This window comes from Aquila chrysaetos, chromosome 5, assembly GCF_900496995.4.
Source record: "Aquila chrysaetos chrysaetos chromosome 5, bAquChr1.4, whole genome shotgun sequence".
In the NCBI taxonomy this organism is placed as follows: domain Eukaryota; kingdom Metazoa; phylum Chordata; class Aves; order Accipitriformes; family Accipitridae; genus Aquila; species Aquila chrysaetos.
The window spans coordinates 12,038,456-12,057,296 of NC_044008.1; the positions used below are offsets into that span (position 1 = coordinate 12,038,456).

General features: G+C 38.7%; 1 protein-coding gene across 2 annotated transcripts in view; it reads left to right on the top strand.

Annotated features, from left to right (window-relative positions):
* SEMA3C (semaphorin 3C) overlaps positions 1-18,841 on the top strand; it is a 123,573-nt gene that overhangs the window by 101,118 nt on the left and 3,614 nt on the right. For both annotated transcript variants that reach the window (XM_030015335.2, XM_030015336.2), the window contains exons 13-17: positions 7,606-7,694; positions 9,879-9,920; positions 11,186-11,343; positions 14,321-14,388; positions 17,565-17,695. In XM_030015335.2, the coding sequence (XP_029871195.1) occupies positions 7,606-7,694; positions 9,879-9,920; positions 11,186-11,343; positions 14,321-14,388; positions 17,565-17,695 (488 nt within the window). The remainder of the gene's footprint in view (positions 1-7,605; positions 7,695-9,878; positions 9,921-11,185; positions 11,344-14,320; positions 14,389-17,564; positions 17,696-18,841) is intronic.

An 18,841-nucleotide genomic window follows, 5' to 3' on the forward strand; every position in this document is an offset into this window, starting at 1 on the left:
AACATGTAACCACATTTTCTTTTTAGTTTAATTAATGCAGCTACAGTTCTTGACTTTGGGACCCCTTAGGGTAATTTTCCTCGTTTCCTAAAGAAGTAAAGAAAAGAGTCTTTGTACACTACTGTAGAAATATCAGAAATGTTAATAGATGTCCCTACTGCTGTTACACAACTCCACAAGAACACTTAGTAAAAGAGATGGTTTGGTTTTCTCTTAGCTTTATTCCTTGCCAAATCACTGTGTTTAGCCAGAGTAATAGCTTGGTAGGCTAGTACAGATCTTTCAAATGAACATTTTATGCAATTTTTATATAGTGGTGCCATTGTTTTAAAATGCTCTATAAGCATCTAGTGTCAATAGGAAGAAAATTCTACTAAAGATTAGTGGAAAAGATAAAGACATATAAGTTTCCAACCAATATAGGATCGTTAATGTAGCAGTGACAGTTCATACTGGAAATGTAATGAAAATTTGAAATGTGCATGAAATCACAATATTGATAGTTAGCTTTTTAGTAATTCTGCAAGAGATAAATATGGGTAATTTCATTTTATACTTTGATTAGCTTCTGGCTCTTTTTAAGTGGTCAGTGTGGCCTTACACGTACCTCTGTGATTCATTAAAAAGGTTAACATACCTCAGTTTGTTCTTACATTTTGTTAATCCTCTTCTGTGGGATCAGCACAGGATCCATGATGGATCAAATACATAAACTGCAGCTTGATACTTTATATTCATTGCTTTATCTTCCACATTACATTGGAGATGAGGATCATTGTCTGCTTTCTAGTTGGTTGGAGGGGAGGCATTATTCTTCCTGAGCAGGGCACAGGACATTAATAGCTTCCAAGGTCTTCCTTAGAAGAAATTGGTACGATGTAAGTTACTGCATTTCTCAGTCCTTTTAAATAAAAGTGATCAGGTTTCAGCCACTGAGAGGAGAAACTTGTTTTCTTTATTCTCTGCTTTCTGTGAGACTCAGGAGGATTCGATAGAGATATTAACTGTCAAAAGGAATGCAGAGGGGATTTGCTTTGGTGTCAGTTTGTCCCAGCAAATGCAAAAACCAGATTGTATAGGAGAATTTCATGTGATAATTTCCTTGGGAGCCTGGAGCCCCACAGCCGGAGACAATGGGACTTGACACCTGGTGACAATTACACTCAGCTCAGATGATGAGTTACTGCTGCTGAACTGAGATGTTGCCAGCCATGTCTGTCACTGTCAGTGACCTGTCTCATGCTTGAAATTGGAGTGTTTTATGTCTTGCCAGATGCAGAGCATACAAAATGTTTAGCTTTTCCTCTCTTCCTCCTCTATAGCCTCAGTAATAAATCAGTTCCTGAATACAATTGAAGAATAACAGAAGTATAAAGCTCCAAGAACCCCAGTGGTTTTCATCATGTAGCCATGGCATAGGAGGGTATAGGCAGCTGCGTCATTTTTTCACATTAAGGTGAACTAAATGTAGTGTTTCCTATGCACCCCCAGACAAAAGTGCTGAGCTCACAGGGCCTGGTCCATGCCCAGAGTTAATACATTGCTTTTCTCCCTCGCTCACCTACATAGCTAACAAATAAATCCCAGGGACAGGCATTGTTCTTGCAGCATTCCACCCACTTTTCAAAAGATAACCATCTCCTGTTTTCCCTATGCTTTTCAACGTGAAGACTCCCAAAGCACTTGACAAAACTTGCTGGTTTTGTTAAGTCCACCCAAAGGGATCTCTTCACCCCCCCCGAAATGAGCTGATTTAGCGTAAGGAACAACTGTTTAATGGTAGAGGGCAGTGCTACAAGAGAAGAGTGCTCTATACCTCATCTTCCCAAACACCGAGGGATAATTTACTTGGATAGAATGTAATCGCTCATTTGCGTATTTGACAAGGGCGATGCCGATGATAATTTTTCCCTATGCAATGAGTAATAACATATTCAGTTCAGGAATTCGGGGTTAGAGTTCTGCTTCAATTATCCCATTTCTGTGGTAGGCCAGGACTGAGTCTTGAAGTTTTTGATTCACCCTAGAGTTTTACTGTAATGACTTTACTCATTTCAGTTATATCTAAAGAACCCAAGCTTTCAATATTTTCTGTTTATCCTTTGGAAGATTGTTTTCCATCTGAGTTTTAAGAACAGCAGTAAAACAGCATGAGAACATTTTCCTGAGATTAATATTTGTTTTTTAAGCATGCCACCTACTGCTTGCAGTACGAAAGCTTTCGGTCAAAGTACATGCAGATTGCACAACCAAAAGATTATGCACGGGTTTTTTTATTGCTCTTGGTGTTATGAAAATATTTAAATGTCTGGGTCAAACTTGGGTACATTAAACAGCCATAGGCACCAATAGGATTTTTTTCGGCTCCTTGCTATCAAGATGGGATATGTTTTTGTGGAAAGAGATCTAAGTCACTGTCATGAAAAGGCCCTTCAGATTTCAGTGTGGCTTATTCAGAAGATTAATGTGAGCCACATGCATCTGATGTGGCATGAGGTTGATCGATGTTTCTTATTATCTTTTCTTCTCTGATGCAACACTTGTTTTCAAAGTCTGGATGCAGTAAGTGTCTTCAAAGCATAAGGTTGTAATACTCATTTTCATGGTGTTACATGATGGCTGTCTTTTTGGAAAACTAACCCTTGCTGACAACAGTAGCCTCCAGTAATGTAATAGCCAAAATCATGTAATGAGCTACAGATTCTAGCAGAGAGTGATAATCTGGTCAGAAGAGCAAACTTGCCTCCTATAGATTTGCTGGCTGTAGCTTCGTGACTGTGAGCTTGGGAAGATGATGTTGCACAACAGTGGCACAACAGGCAGCAGATGGTTTCCTTCTTCCTCTTGGTCATAGTGTCTGAGTCATTCAAACCCTTTCGTTGATGAACTCATCCAAAGCCTTTTCACAGCCTTTTAAGAAGATACATAAATTAAGAGGGCGTGCCTCCACCTGTTTCATTTCCCCTGTTCTGTTTTGTTCGAACAAGCTCATAGCGTGTCCCAAAAGTTTGACTGAGCTGGGGCTATGTGAAAGTTCCACCCTCAAATGTGAGCTCATTAGACATTTGCATCTGTCTTTTTGGGTTTTGATGCAGCTTGAATTTTATGAGGTTTCACGGTAATACTATGAGCTGGAAAAAAATTACACCCATTTGACAGATGAGTGAACTAAAGCACAGAGAGGTTAGGTGGCTGTGATTGGATCCCTGACTTGCACCAGAAACCTAAGGACAGCAGAGAGCGTGGGGACCTGGCTCTCAGCCCTGACTGCTAACCTGCCACCATCTCAGGTGCTCTGCTGAGCCTCAACTTTTTCTCAGAGAGATTGTAAGCGTTCTGCAAACTCTTTGCTTTCTTTTTTCTTCATAATGTTATTCGTTTGCATCAGGTTCAACCCAGATTAGAGACCAAAAATAATTAAGCTGCCACTAGACTGACAGGTACAAGACAGAGAAAAGTTTTCAGAGGGTCTCCAGCAACATCAGACACATCAGGGAGGGAGATTACTGCAGGAAGCCTCTCTGTGAAACTCCTGTCAGAGTAGCAGTTGGTGTCCATTGCAGTCCTTTTTTTATGATGTGGAAAAGTCAGGGGTTTTATTTGTTGTTGAATTTGTGCATGTGATGTGGCTCAGGGATAGATGGGTCCTGACTCTCTGTGAGGCTCACAGTACTGACAACTGCAGTGTTCACTTAGGGCTGGGGAAAGAAAAGCTAGTCGAAATTCAGAAAATGAGGTTTAAACTCACACCTGCAGATTCAGCCAAACACCTGTGTATTTTTAATTGCTGTTCATTAAGCTTTGCCTTTTCCATTGGCCATGGTCAGCCAGACCAGGAGTTAGTGTAATCAGGCATAGTCCAACTGCTATCAATGAAGCTTAGCTGATTAATACCAGCCTACAATAATGCCCTGCATTTCAAGGAATATTTTATTATTATTACTACTACTACCATTATTATTAATTTGTCTCTTCTTCTTCCTTCCTTGGACCATTTATTGGACTGCCTTCCTTCTCCATTTATTTCCCACTCTGCATACTCTCTATACCATTTTTTAGTCTACAGGATGTTAGCACTTTCCTCCCTACAGGATATTAGCACTTTCCTCCCTTGCTATTCCCTGTTTCTCAGTCCTCTCAGAAGGAACATGATCCCAGTAACATTGTCTTCCATGCCAAGCTGGGATACCTGCAGTCATTCAAGCAGGTTTGAAACAGAAAAACGTTATGAGTCACTCTTGTCCTCTTGCTGTCAGCTTGAGGACATTCCTTCTTGTTTGTCCATTTGCCCTCGGCTCACAGACTGCTGGGCTGATGTGAGGCTGCAAACAGCTCCGAGTGAAAAGTTAGGGAATTGGTGAGCATAAATCTGCCCCTTCACTTCATGCATTCTAGTGGTGGATTGATATTCTGGAGACACAATAGCTTTTTTCATGACTGTGTGAAATCATAACAATGTAGAACTGTTTTCAAGTGGATTTCTGGAAGTAACAAGTAAACGGTGAAGGAAACCATCCTGTTCACTTTTATGATTTTTACAGAATTAGCTTATAATTTCATGTGTTGACCTAAACATGAAAAAATTTGACTTACACTTGTTTAGTGATCTCTTATGCCTGATTTACAATGCAAAAGATCATCTATTGTTAAATACACTGGGAAACAGCTCAGGCAGTGCTACTTTGCATATATCTCCTGCAGTGCACAGTGCTGCATCCTTTCCAACCTTCCTTCTGACCCAGGGAATTTAGTTTGCTGCCTTGCCATTAAAGGGAATAAGCAAATAAGGTTTTCAACAAAACTCAGATGTACCATAAGCTTTCTGATGTGAACATGTATAAGTGACTTGATTTGTCAGCTACTGTGCTTATAGTGGAGAGATCAGTACTACTGAGAAGGAAATAAGAAGTGGGTTTTGGGCACAAATATTTGCTTTTCATTTATTAAGGAAAAGGCTGAGAAACAGTAGAAAAACTATTTCCAGAAGTGGTGGAGGGCTATAGCCTATAAGCCATGTATTGTTGGAAGTATGTGTATATATCTCTATATATATATATGTACAGACTATTAGAATCCCTTGCTTTAAGTAATTTTATTTAATTAATAGCTTTCTACTGCCTACTTTCCATAACATGAATATTTATTTTAAATGTTGTGTTAAGTTTCCTCTAAAACAATGGAACATTCCTTTCTGCAAGGATCTGTCCCTCATGGTACAATACTGAGTCAAAGCAAATGGTAAAATATTGAGTGAAGGGAAATGAATACTGAGGTAAACAGTCCTTAACTCTGTGTATTTTTCTGGGGTGTGACAAAAAGGTAGATAGGAACCTACTTTTCAAATAGGAAAGGTTATTAGGACACAAGGAGTTGGCGTCAGGCATTATCAGTATTTTCTGTGCCAATGCCCGGGATAAAATCTCCCTTCAGGCTCTGATTTCTGTTCGGGGCAATGTTTGAGGACTGAAGACAATTTAGGAATTTTAAATGTGTGGCATGCGCTAATGGATCATTGAAATAAACTGGTTCTTCAGAGGCTCAGCAGCCTCACATTCCTTTGCAGGTAAGGTCACTGTCAACATGCTTAGTGCCCTGTATGTCAGGGTTACAGGTAGTTGAGACTTTTCAGGCAGCTGAAAAAAACCACAAAAGGCTGCAACTCCTTCCTGCACTTCTGATACGGTATTTTGTACGGTATGTTTTAATGTTAGAGAGAACACACTGATAAAAGGATGCAAAGAGGCAGAGGTAGACTGGACTTAAGCTGTATATATTTGTGAGTGGGTTATTCCCTTTAGCAGGAGCAGAAATGCACACACACTCATGCACGTGCATATGCACATGCTTCTCCTTAGCTCCAACGAGGGATGCATCTGCAGCAGTTTAAAGCTTCGGTGGGCCCTGGCAGTTAGTAAATCTCTCTCAGGTTCTCATAGCTCTGCTAATACTGGCACCCAGTCTAGACCACAGCTGTGCTATCACAAGATTTAGTTTCAGTAAAGTTTCTTCGGAAGGAACTGGTTTATCGTGCCATTGAATAATGAGAATAAATGTTCTCCACAGAAAATTCTCATGAAAAATTCATGCCTAACGTGCCCTGAGCATGTACAATTGATAGCTATGCATTTTTAAGTCTTGTCAGCTTTCAAATTCTCTTTTCGTTCTTTTTTTTTCTTTAAATGACAAAATACTGCAATGTGCTCTCTGTGTGTGGTCAGGTCATTACACATCAATATTCTGGCTTTAAACCTTATTTTTTTTTAAATAAAATATATTATTATCTGCTGGCTTCCTCCAGGGAAATAAGAAGATGTAAATTATTTACTGTAACCAACTTGCCCTGCAGCTTCAGCTATGCAATTTAGTCACTGACCTTAAAAGCGAAGCAAAATTGCCCTTTTTCAGTTTATGTTGTCTACATCATGAATTGCCAAACAGGAAGCTGAGATTTCCTTTCCTCGGTCACAAATTCATAAAAATACACGTAGATAATTACCTATATTGTGCTATACTAATGTTTTACTAACCGCACAAGTCTATATTGCTCATAAAACTTTTGAAGGCCGAACAGAATCTATACCATGTGGTCTCATTCCTCAGAATCAGTATTGAGCAAATAAATTTATACTACTCAGTCTAATTTCCAGGCCTTTCAGGCAAGAGGAATTCTATGCGCTGTGCTTTTTCCAAGTAAAAATGCTTGTCCTTGTGATTCTCCCACAGTCCGCCTTTTCTGCCACATCAGAAATACTTCAGTGGCTGTCTGAGCCTTTAAGAGCCTTCACAGATGGACCTCTCCATCTCATATATTCTTTCCACATAACAAATTTGGAAAACGAATCACAAATATCCCCTTTGGTCTCACTCATCACATCTACCCTGCAAAAACACTGCTATTGCCCCATCCTTCTTACTTCTTACTCCTTTGATCTGAGGGAGGCTTGGAACTGTATTTTGAGAGGACAGCCATGATAGAGTAGCTAAAATAACTTCACCTTGCTTTTCCTTTTTTCCTTGTGGACCAAAATATTAACTCCTACCAATATGTAACAGATTTGATTATTGTTTGACTTTCCTGAAAAAAAAAAAGCTTTCGTCTTTGTTTAGGTGTAGATAGAGTTATTCTTTGGAATGTTTATCTTTCATGTCATCAGTTGTCATTACATTTTATTGACGAATATGAATATATATTAAATTCTGCAGTAGCTCCCTTTAACCTGTTGATATTGCTGTGTTTTTACTTTAAGATCATTAGGATAGATACTGCCTCTGTCTGTGTGTCTGTACAGCAACTAGTACAGAAGATACTGATTTTGATTGATCCTTTTGGGTAGAATGGTAACAGTAATGGTAGTAACTCCAATCTTACTATGACTTCTTCGTGTTCAGATGTGAGAATACTGTATATAATATTCCTATATAAGGAATCATCTCATAGTTCTTTCTGACCCAAACCCCTAGAAATTACTGAACTTTTCTTACCTTTCTCTATGTGATAGTGCTTGCTTTGATGGTTTCTTTTCATAATTGATAATGGTTCATCTAGGTTTTTTTTCTTTCTCTCTGTCTCTGTCACATGGTCTCACTTTTTCTTATCTTTTCCAGATCAAGGAACCGTACAAAAAGTTGTTGTCCTACCCACCAACTTCTCTGCAAGTGGAGAACTCATTTTAGAAGAGCTGGAGGTTTTTCAGGTTTGGCTTGCTCCTACTTTTACTCTTCCAATGTGTATGTTCACACAAACACTTTGTTCTAAGAGACTTTGGCAAGGGCAACTGTGACTTGATAAAAGATCAAGTAAATGTGCATGCTGTCATCTTGATACCCATGCAAAGCAGAATATAAAATGTCCACTGTTATGAAGGCTGTAGCTAGCTTAAGTCCTTTTTTCCCCCTATATTTAAGTTGCTTATTTTTTATGTTGTTGTACTAGCTAGAAGGGGCCAATCACATTTTTACAAGGTAATGTTATAGTGGCTGCCAGAAGGCAACTTTTATCGCTGGCATCACGTCTTGAGACTGTCACTATTTACAGATGGAATCTAAGATTTTTGTACTTCCTTGATTATCTGATAATCTTCCTGATTCTGAGCTGCAGAATGGAAGCAAACTAGTGCTGGTTTTGCTTAACTCCAGTTCTTCAAAGCCACAGGCCTCTGGAGTCAAGAAAACTACAAGCTTAACACAAAATGAGCTGAAAAGAAACACAAACAACTACAGGGAGAAATAGGGGAATAGCCTCTGTCAATTACTTTGGCATGTAGCAGCTTGTAATAACCTAAAGAAAATGTTCACCCTCATGTTGAAAAATCCCTTTCAAACTTTTGAATGGGCTGTTCTTTAAGTCAGGTAGTCTCGGGGCAAATGGTAGTATGCGTCTATAAAACTTAGTTAAGGGTTTTGTCATGGGCTTTTCTCTACTTCATTGAGGGGATACAAAAAGGAAAATCTAAGCTTTTTTATCTAGACAGGCAGCATTAACAATTCTTTAAGGAAAAGAATACACACTGTGTTAACCCTCATAAAGGCATAATTAGTCTTGCTAGGCTTTTGTTGAAGACTTCCCTTTAAAAAAGATATATGTGAGTAATATTACCTAAAGAGTACCCTTCACCCAAGTATTACTAATTCCATTTACTGAAACATAAATTAGTACAGCAAGAAGATAGGTGGGCTGAGAGGAATTCTCAACATAAACCTAGTTTCTGGGTGTCTGTGCACAGACTCTATTATCCTGCACCCTAAAAATCATGATGTCGTAACCTCTACCATTGCAATCCGTGCGGGCAGCATGGCAGTATTTTGATGAGTCTTTCCAAGAGAGCGGAAATGAGATCACTGGCTGTGTGCTAGTAAATATCGAGAGTAAGCAAAGCACTGATTCCTTTCCAGAGTATAAGCAAGGAAAGGAGAATGTGGCATCAGATCCAATGTTGCATTTGACCTTGAGTCTCTAGACAGTTCATGAAATACTGCAGCAGCCCTAAACTCCTTCCAACCTTTGTCAATTCACGTGATTCGCAGCCAGCGTTTCTAGTCCTGGCCTCCCTGCTGTGCTTGTAGTCCACTGCAATTAATCCTAGCCCACCGTTATGGCTTTCTTTTGTGACTGAACAAATGCTAAATCTTAAAAAAATCCTGAGCATTTTTATTACCATCAATTTTATCATTTGTTCGGATGAGAATAATGAATTGCTTCACTTGCTTAAGGCAATGAATTTGATAATTCCTTTTCTAGCTCTTTGACGTTTGGTTTGGACACAGACAATAAAAGACTGCAGCGGTGACACACAGTAGTATACAGTACTGTCTCTGGGAAAGAAACGTTCAATAACACACATGCCATTTTTAACATTCTAGTCATTGATTATCTGAACGTATATGTTGGATGGTAACCAAACTCTATGCACTGTAGAAAATGTGTAGGAGAAATATGACATATTCTTATCCAGATCATGTGGTAAATATGCATGAGCTATTGTATGATTTTTCCTTATCATCATCATCAAAGAACAAACATTGTTGCTTATTACAAAGTGAGAATAATGGCTTCAAAACACATTGCTCCTATATTGCTGAGGTAACACAGATGCAGGTTAATTAGAAGTGTACAAAAACTTGTTGATGCACTTGAGTAATAATAATGCGGTTGAGTTTAGCCAATACATTGTGTGAGACATTAATTGTATATATGTAATTTGTTTAGTTCTGAAAATAGCAAAAAATTAGTAGGAGTGAGTAATGCCTTTGTAAGATATGAAAAGTTATAGTTTTCTTAGCTATGACTTACTTAGGTTTTATTGAATTTTAAATTTTAATGTTGGGACAGTATTAACAAGAGAGTCCTTATAAATGTGGTTTGGAATTTTGTCTTTCAGAGTAATTCTCCTATAACGACAATGAAGATTTCATCTAAAAAGGTAAAGAAAAGTAGGATGCTTACTTAGTGCTTATTAATTGAGAAGCAAATTGACTTAAAGGTGTTAGAATACCAGGTTTTGTGCAGCATACTAAGTATAGGCAGATGTTCCATAATGAATATGGAGAAACTTGACTGAAGTTCGCATGAGCTGTTTTTTATATTCCAGAGCCACTAAGATAAAAGAATTTCTATTCATTATGTATCATTTCTAATTCACTGAAAGTGTCCATTTTTTTGTTGTTTTGTTTGAGAATTAAGGAAAAAAAGTACTAAAAGAGGAAATTTGCTCTCCCCTTTTTTTCTTTAAGGCCTAAATAAAATTTTCCCCTGGAAGTCTGATCCATGCAGAAAGGCAGTGTTGGGGCTGTTGGGTCCATGGTGCAATTGTGCGTCTTTGTTTCTTAGTAATAAATGATGACAGTAAGAATGATGAATAGAGCTGAGAGGATTTCTGCTGAAATGTTAAATGCCCAAACTAAAAATATGTATTCCATGATTTTGCAAGCAACATGTTGCTCAATATTTTATAAAATTACTAATAAGTAAACATTATTCACTTAATTGAATTTAGTGTAATTTTTTAGTTTTATGACAAAAAGATCGGGAGAGTTTCAAGGTTTTTGTTGATCATTAATTTATATTTTAAGAATGATTGGTTAATTGTTGCTGAGTAAAGCAGTCATTTTGGCCCAGATTTTGGTGATGACCTATTCACTTTGAACTTCTTTTGCAAAAGCTCTAATTTATTATAGAAGTTCTTCTGGCTTATTTGTCCAGGTATATAAGGCTATCAGAATCTGGCCCTAAGCCTCAACATAATCTCTAGGTTTTATGTCTTGGAAATCCATGCACTGGAGAATCCAACCAGGAACTCTGCATAATATTTATTAAAGTGACTATATGCAGAGAAAATACTTAGTTCAAAGGCCTGAGCCAATAATCCTTACTGAGTAAGAACCAAGTTCTCAAATCTGAGCAATATTAACTCAGCCTATGTGCCCCAGAACAGAACAATGACACTCAATGTCCAAAAAACATTAACATTCCCCAGTGTTTCTAAGTGTTTTCTGACAGGAAGGTGGAAATATTATAGGCCTGTTCACCTGGGGGATTTCTGTTTGTCTTGGCTTTATGTATATTAGTGGCTCCCCTTTTGGTCTTGAGTTAATTCCAAAATTAATTGAAAGGTTTTTAGGTGCTTTAGCCGAGTCTTGGGTGAAGCTCCTCCACATCTGAAATAAATCTTTCCATTTCCTTCTACAGCAACAGCTGTACGTGAGCTCAGATGAAGGGGTCACCCAGGTGTCCTTGCATCGCTGCCACATCTACGGGACCGCCTGTGCCGACTGTTGCCTAGCCCGAGATCCATACTGTGCCTGGGATGGAAACTCCTGCTCCAGGTTTTACCCCACAGGGAAAAGGTGAGCAGTACTAAGCAGGCCAGTGAAGTCTGCGATGAAAGGCTTTTGTTCTGCTATGTAGCCTGGGGTGCTGTAATGTGATGGAGAAGTGGGATGTCATTCCTTTCAGGAGCATTTACAAACAATACCTCCGTAGCTATTGTGCTTGGCATTGTTCATCACCTAGGAGTGTGTGTTGCAAGAGTGTATGATAAAGAGCTTGCCTTTTCATATTTAAAATAACGGACTGAAAAAAAGAAGTAAAAAAACATTCCTAATCATATTAATCCTTCTGGCTCACGCACACAAAATCAGTGAAACATTTTTTCCCTTTGTTTAAATTCAGTTGCTTGCTATGGATGTAATTATGATAGCCCTAAACACAGCAAAATACCTCTCGGGCTGTCTGAGGAATAAAGTCATTTATTTTTTTTTGTTCCTCATTTGCTCCTAAGTGAGAAGAATTATTTCCAGGGAAATTTTAGGCAAATGTGATTTCCATGTAATGCCTGCAGATTTGGAGTTTTTGACATGAGATTTATTAAAGCAGACAGGGAAAGCAATTTCTCTTTAATTTACAGCAGAGCTAATAGTCCATCTCATAATTCTTATGCAAAACAGGAGCCTCTTTCCTCCTCCCAAGGGAAATATTTAATAGCAGGAGGCTGTAGTGAGCTCTTGTATTACTAAGATTTCACTTCATCATAGACAAACAAAGCTACAGAATACACAATGAGGTATTACTGCAGAGGAGATGAACCTTTCAGATGTATGCCAGAGCTTTACCCACCACGTGCCACTGCGCTCACTGCCTGCACCTGAGCTGTAGATGCAGAATACCAGATGCAGTTAATGGGCTTTACTCCTTTACCTACATGGAGGCAGACAGTGGACAGAAACAGGCAAAGCTTGGCTCTGCTTCAGTGACCCAACCAGCTGATGACAATGTCATCCCCTGGGATTATAGACAATTGCTTTTGTTATTGCAAAGTTTTCTTGACTCATTCCTTATTTGAGATTGAAAGGTAAAGGCTAACCTGGCCATGTATCCGTTGGCAAAGTATCTGGAGTTTTTACTGCTTTCACTCAGCATATTCAGCCTCCAGTCGGCAAAATGATTGTTTTCTTCCATGGAACAAAGGTCAGAAGATGGGGGGAGGAAAGAAAAGAAAAATCCCCAAGTCTCAGGCCACCTACCTCCTACACTAACATAGCTGCCAAAAGATATAATGAGCAGTCAGGTATACCCAGTCTGCGCAGTTTCCAGTGGATTCTTTGCCATCCCCATTATATACACCCAAGGTTATTTCCACTGGGGCTTGCTTTCATGCTGACGTTTTGTTTGCAATTTGCTTTTTATATCAAACCAAAATAAACACCTGAAACTGTATGGAAAAAAATCTGGTTTTCATATGTGAAGGAAATGAGTTGTCACTTTATCTAACAAGAAAGATTGTGAAGGAGAAAACTTTGGTAATTAGAGCCAAATCCCATAGTCTAGACAGTAGTATCTGCTGGACATACTTGCTTATGTGCTTCTTTTGACACTTCTGTCTCCCATGGATTACTGTGGTTCCTCATCCAACATTGATTTACCCAAAACACCTGACAGTATTATCTTTATTTTCTAAGCACCACCTTCTCAACTTTTTTTTTATAAATATCAGACTGTAAGTTTACATTCTCAGAACTGCTTAATGCAAGCGGCCTGCCATTTCTGACAGTGTGGAGCAGCTCACGGTAGCACCGGAATCCTGAAATTCACTCAGAAATTCTTCATTGTCTCCTTTGACTCACATAAATAGTTCACAAGGGTTAAGATCCCAAGGCAAAAGATGAAATATTTTTGATGGTTACCATCAAAAATATACTTGGAATGTCAGAAATTACTCCTTTGAAACATCACCTTTCAAATGTTTCCTTTTAAAACAATGCAGTGAAGGATCGGGTGACACAGGATTATAAACACTGTCTCTGGGTGTTTGTGCACTACCTGGTATAATGTGGCCATAGAGGCATCACCCTTCACTCAGCAGTACTGGAGTTCCAGGGGCTTTTTTCATGGTTTCTGATCTTGCAAGTCATTATTACATAGTTCAGAATACAGCTGTTCCGTATCCCAGCAGCATCCATTTGCAACAATCTATCACCAATATATTTTTTTGTTGAACTTGATAAATACTGAGCTAACTTACAGAATATTCAGCAAATAAAATAACAGATCTTAAGAATAAAAAATTCAGGTAGCACAGTTTCATGCACTGAATTCTGAGAGCTGTGACCTCCTAGCTGAGGAGGGCTGAAATGCCAGTGTTCCCAATCCCAGTAAGCTCCCTAACTAATTTGCTACAGAATCGTGATTTTGCGTCTGTCATCCAAATAATATAACAAAGTCTCATTTAGAAATATTCTGAGACTTGGTGAGTTTGAGTATCTTTTGGCAATAGATACCCTCAAGCAGACAACAGAACTGAATCTTAGCTCTCCACTATTCTGGATGAATACTTCAGTCACACTGCTACCAAGGTGGCTAGAGGCACTAAAAATAAGGTGCCTGCCAAAATCAAGGAGGGAGCATGCCCTATATCTTAATTTTCTGTTGGCGCATTAGATACAAGCACTGTGACTCTTACGCATCTCATCCGTAGGTGCTTGCCTTTATGAAGAGTTCCAGCTGGGGGTTCTGGCTTTGAATGTTAGGTCTTGCAACTGTGAAGCTATGTCTATTTCATGCATCACCTCTAACCCTTCCATCTCTATACCACCATTGCAAAACTATTTACCTACCAAAAGTACAAACATTTGATAAACTGATTATTCACTTAAACAGTATCTTCACTCTAGCAAGCCTACCAAGAGTAAAGCACGCTCACAGTAGGTCATGAACTATCCCTAACAGTTGATCTAGTAAAAAAAACCCAAACCCACAAATAAAAAAAGTGTTTATTTGCAGTGTAGCTATCTTGGAATAACATTTTGTTTTTACAAAATATTTCAGGAGGAGTCGTAGGCAAGACGTGAGACATGGAAATCCTCTGACTCAGTGCCGAGGTTTCAACCTGAAAGGTACTATAATTTAGAGATCCTCATGCTATATAAAGAATGCATGACTTTCATTTATGTGATTCATCATAACTCACATTATCTGTGTGGTTTACTGGTAAAGCATAATTATTTTCCAAGTCTGAGTTTTGTTTTGATTTGATTTTAACATATTTCCTTGCAATTACATGAAACTTGCATACGTATGATAAAATGATGAACCATGAAATACATAGTTTAGCATACATGAAATGAGAATCTGACAGTGTTTACTAGAAACAAGTACAGTTAGTTTGAGGGCTTTTCTACTTCTAAATCCCTTCAGTCTTTATTAATGCCTCTTCATGTATTTAAGTCTTGGACCTCAAAATTATTCTGAATATTTGATGCCATATTGAGTTTTGGAGCACATCTTTCAGCAAACAGCAAGTTCTAGGCCTGTCTTTTGAATTAGGATTATTCCTTTCTCTCTTTACATGGGAAAATAAACCATTCCAAATCTCTTTATGAAGTCTCTTAGTTCCAGCATGTGCAACTGTTTCATCAGCCTGGCATGGAGTGGGTGGACAAGTGAGCCAATGCTCTGCCCTCCCAGCTACCACTTTCTCCAAATTGATGGACAGCAGTCAAATATGGCCAAAGTCATAGTAAGAGTAGACACATACATAAAGGCAGCTTAATCCTCTTCAACCACATGCATGTCTGAGCTAGGTGGTGGCAATGTAAGCCATCAAATCAAGGGCACGTATTAGAGAATTATGCTCCTTTCACCTCTGTTTCTGAGCCTGCATTTTGAAGTGCATTCTCATCTGTACCATGTGGAGATCATATAATAGATCTGATTGTAAATTTTTGATTGACTTTTTTGAATGAAAGAACAATGCTTTAAGAGTTGCATGTGAAAGGTTCAGTAAATAATAATTCCACTGAAATGGTCTCTGCTGGGTCTCAGAAGAATCTCCTGGATCAAAACAGACCACAACAGTCACTCAGGTGTAGATCCCTCAGCCCAACTGCGGCTAATTGTGCTCTAGCTTCCCATCTACAGCGCCAGCGGGTCTTTCCCCATGACTCAGTATTAGGTCATTTATATGAAGCTGAATAGTTTCAACAGGTAAATACAAAAGATGACCCCACCATTAGAGTATGTACCTGAGCTCTGAGAGATCCATATTAAAGCTTAGGCTCTGAATCATGAAGTAACTTGAGCTGCGTGTCCTACCTTGCAGGCATGTGCTGTGACCACCCACCCATTGTCTGTCCCAAGGGTGGGTGACTCCTCTTTCTGGGTGGAAAATGTGACAATGTCAACTGTCTGCTTTCTGGGCTGAGGGAAAACAAATGTTTAAACCTTGACAGTCTTGTGAAACAGGTTTCTTGTTTTCCAACCGTTTCTTTTAATGTGGATGTATTTATAGGTTTATGTATTTTAGCAACTTTTTAAAGGATGTTTTGGTGACAGCGGTGGGATGTAGCATAGGTAGATGTCAGTTGTTTCCCCAGTGGAAAAAAAGATAAAAAGAAACAGCAACTTAGACTCTTTCAAAATATAATTAAAGCCACTTATAGCAAAACTACTATGTTGGGGGGGAAAATTAAATCTACCTAAAGGACAAAAGAGCAGGGAGTCAGGCAACAGCAAGAAATCTTCCAAGTTCATAGGGAACCATAATCTTGAAATTAAGTCTTTAAACATCATAGGTTGCATGCCTTAGACTTCTCAGCATGTATAACTCAACATTTTTGGCATATTGCGATTTTTAAATAGATCATCAAGAACTAAGGGGCTTGTATGATTGCTTTTCAAGTGTTCTGTTTAATATTGTTATGCTTGTGTTAGCCCTTATGGACATTAGAGAAATGCATTTATGTTCTCTCAGTCTTTTTCTTAGCATGTATGAGTAGTAGTAGTATGGAGCAGGTAAGAATTTAGATATATATTGATCAATTAAACAGACAAAAATGCCTTTCTGTGGTACACCTAGTTCCAGTGTACATAAAATTAATAATAATATGTTGCAGCTCTGATTCTCACTGTTCCACAGCTACAGATAGGTCAGCCCACAGATAAGCTCTTTTCTAGCTTACGGTTTTTGAATGCAAAATATTTCCACATTATTCTCCTAAAAGTTACAATTGATTTTGGTACAACCTCATAAATGTGCTAAAAACTTTGAAGAACTAGAACCAAGCAAAGTCTCCTTCCTTTAGCAGAATAGATTCCAATTTCACATATCGGTTGATGAAAGAAGCTGAAAAGAATGAGAGATAAAGTAGAGTCTGAGGAAAACCAGTCTTAGGACTGTGCAAAACAGAGTGAGATTTTAGACGTGTAGACCTCTAGGTATTTGCATTTCTCATATCATTTGGTATCCATTGCTCCTTTGTCAAAAAAAAAAATGTATTTCATATATGATGTAAGCTTTTAAATCTGGAAGTGTATTGTTTTCAGGACAAATACTATGATTTGGGCCAAGCAATGAGCATGTAAAAGTTCCTACCGGTAACTGCCAATTGTTCATCTATCAAGACTATAAAGGGGCACAACAAGTCTAAGCGATGACATACGCTCAGCACTTGCCCAGGTGTTGCTGGAGTGCTATAAATCTGTCCTGCTCTCTGTTGCTGGCCTGTCTACGTACTCATTGCATTTCAGATTTAGAGCCAAGTCCCTTCCTCGCTTTGCAGGAGGAGTGGGAGCCAAGTCTGCCCTCTCTCGCCTCCCTGTGATGCTGCACGCAGCTGGAACAGCCAGAGCCTTCGCTGGGGCAGGCTGCTGTATTTTGAGTCATGCAGCCATAGCCCCCCAGCTTGTAAACTGGTGAAGTGTGAAGAAAGATATTAAATGCTTCATTCTCCTTTGGATAGTTCTAGACATGTGTTCTTGTAGTAGTAGAGAATGAGCTCATTTCAGGGAACAATATCCCTGAGCTCAGTTATCCCATCAGCAGAGCTTGCCAGCCCACAGGTATCCTACTTTCTCAGAACAGACCATGTCGGATTGAAATCACTGGTATTTGGAACTGGATGCGCTTCTTCACATTTCATTTCATTTCTCTGAAAATTCTGTGCCTTAAATTACTTATTATTGGCCAATATCAGGATCAGATATTCATTTTACCGGTATTGCAAACAGTTACTTGCTTTCTATATCAAATCGTCATTCACAGTAGCCTGACCTGTTTTCTTTTTCTTTCTAGCATACAGAAACGCTGCAGAAATAGTTCAGTATGGAGTAAAAAACAACACCACCTTTCTCGAATGCACACCCAAATCTCCTCAGGCTTCTATTAAGTGGCTGCTACAGAAAGACAATGACAGGAGGAAAGAGGTGAGTAATATGAGCAGTAGCTCTGGAAGGGACCTCAGTCAGCATCTCATCACTCCCTGGGCCAAGGCGAGGGAGCATCTGTGTTTTCATCAGACAGTCTGGTTACAGCGAAGCTGGAAAATTTGTGTGGATGCAGGACAGTGGCCAGCACTTTACTCACATAAATAAGGGCAGACTCTTCGGTATAGCTGGGACTTGACTCCTCAGCCCCAGTGATTTCTGTCAGAACAGAATGGCTATCAGAAAATTCCTGTCAGCCCCTAAAGTCAGGGAACTAGTTAATGAATTTTTTCTTCACACCTTACTAATTGCAAACTGAAGATTTGCAGCACTCAGGACTTCTTATTGATCTGAGGAAATAGGCATAAAAGCAATAACCTATATAAAGTTCAGGAAGAAGCCAGCATGCAGTAGCCCTTCTGTGCTATTGAAGAGACAAAAGGCAAAAGTGGGAGAAATGTGAAAGGTTTCTTTAGCAAGAAACTAGTCCAGGCTAAGAACACGTATTGACAAAAGCATTTCCCCACCATGGTGCAATCACATTTTCCATTACTGCACTCTCTAAGGCTCTCAAGTTTCAGCACTGTAATATACCGTATGATTGTTTATGGGGAATGTGCCTTCCTTAAGTAACATAAAAGGGGAAAAATCCATTTCAAATCTAAGGTAGTTACTATATGAATAAGAAGGAACATCTTTCCAAAGGAAATATTAAATAATATGGTGTCTGTTGATAGATTATGAATACTGAAAAACATTATTCTCATATCAGGCCATTTTCCAAGGACTTACAAGCCTTTCACTGAGTCTTTCATGCTGTTTTTCTCAGGTACTCTTCAAAAACTCAAGCCGTGTCCTGGCAATCTAGGTGCAATTCTTTAACACTTTGTTTCAGCAGAGCATCTCCCTTTTTTGTTCTTATGGTCAATAACTGTATTAGAATCAATGCAGTTTTAAATAACAACAGACAAACTAAAGAAATCAAAGGGTTAATTACATTTCAAGCTCTCAGATTTCTGAAAATCTTACCTCCACAATGTCTACAAATGTTTACAATAACAGAATAGCATAGTAAATAAATGAATGCCCAAGGAAATCAGGTATAATTCAAAGTGCAGTGGCAAAATAGAAGTGTCATTCATAAAA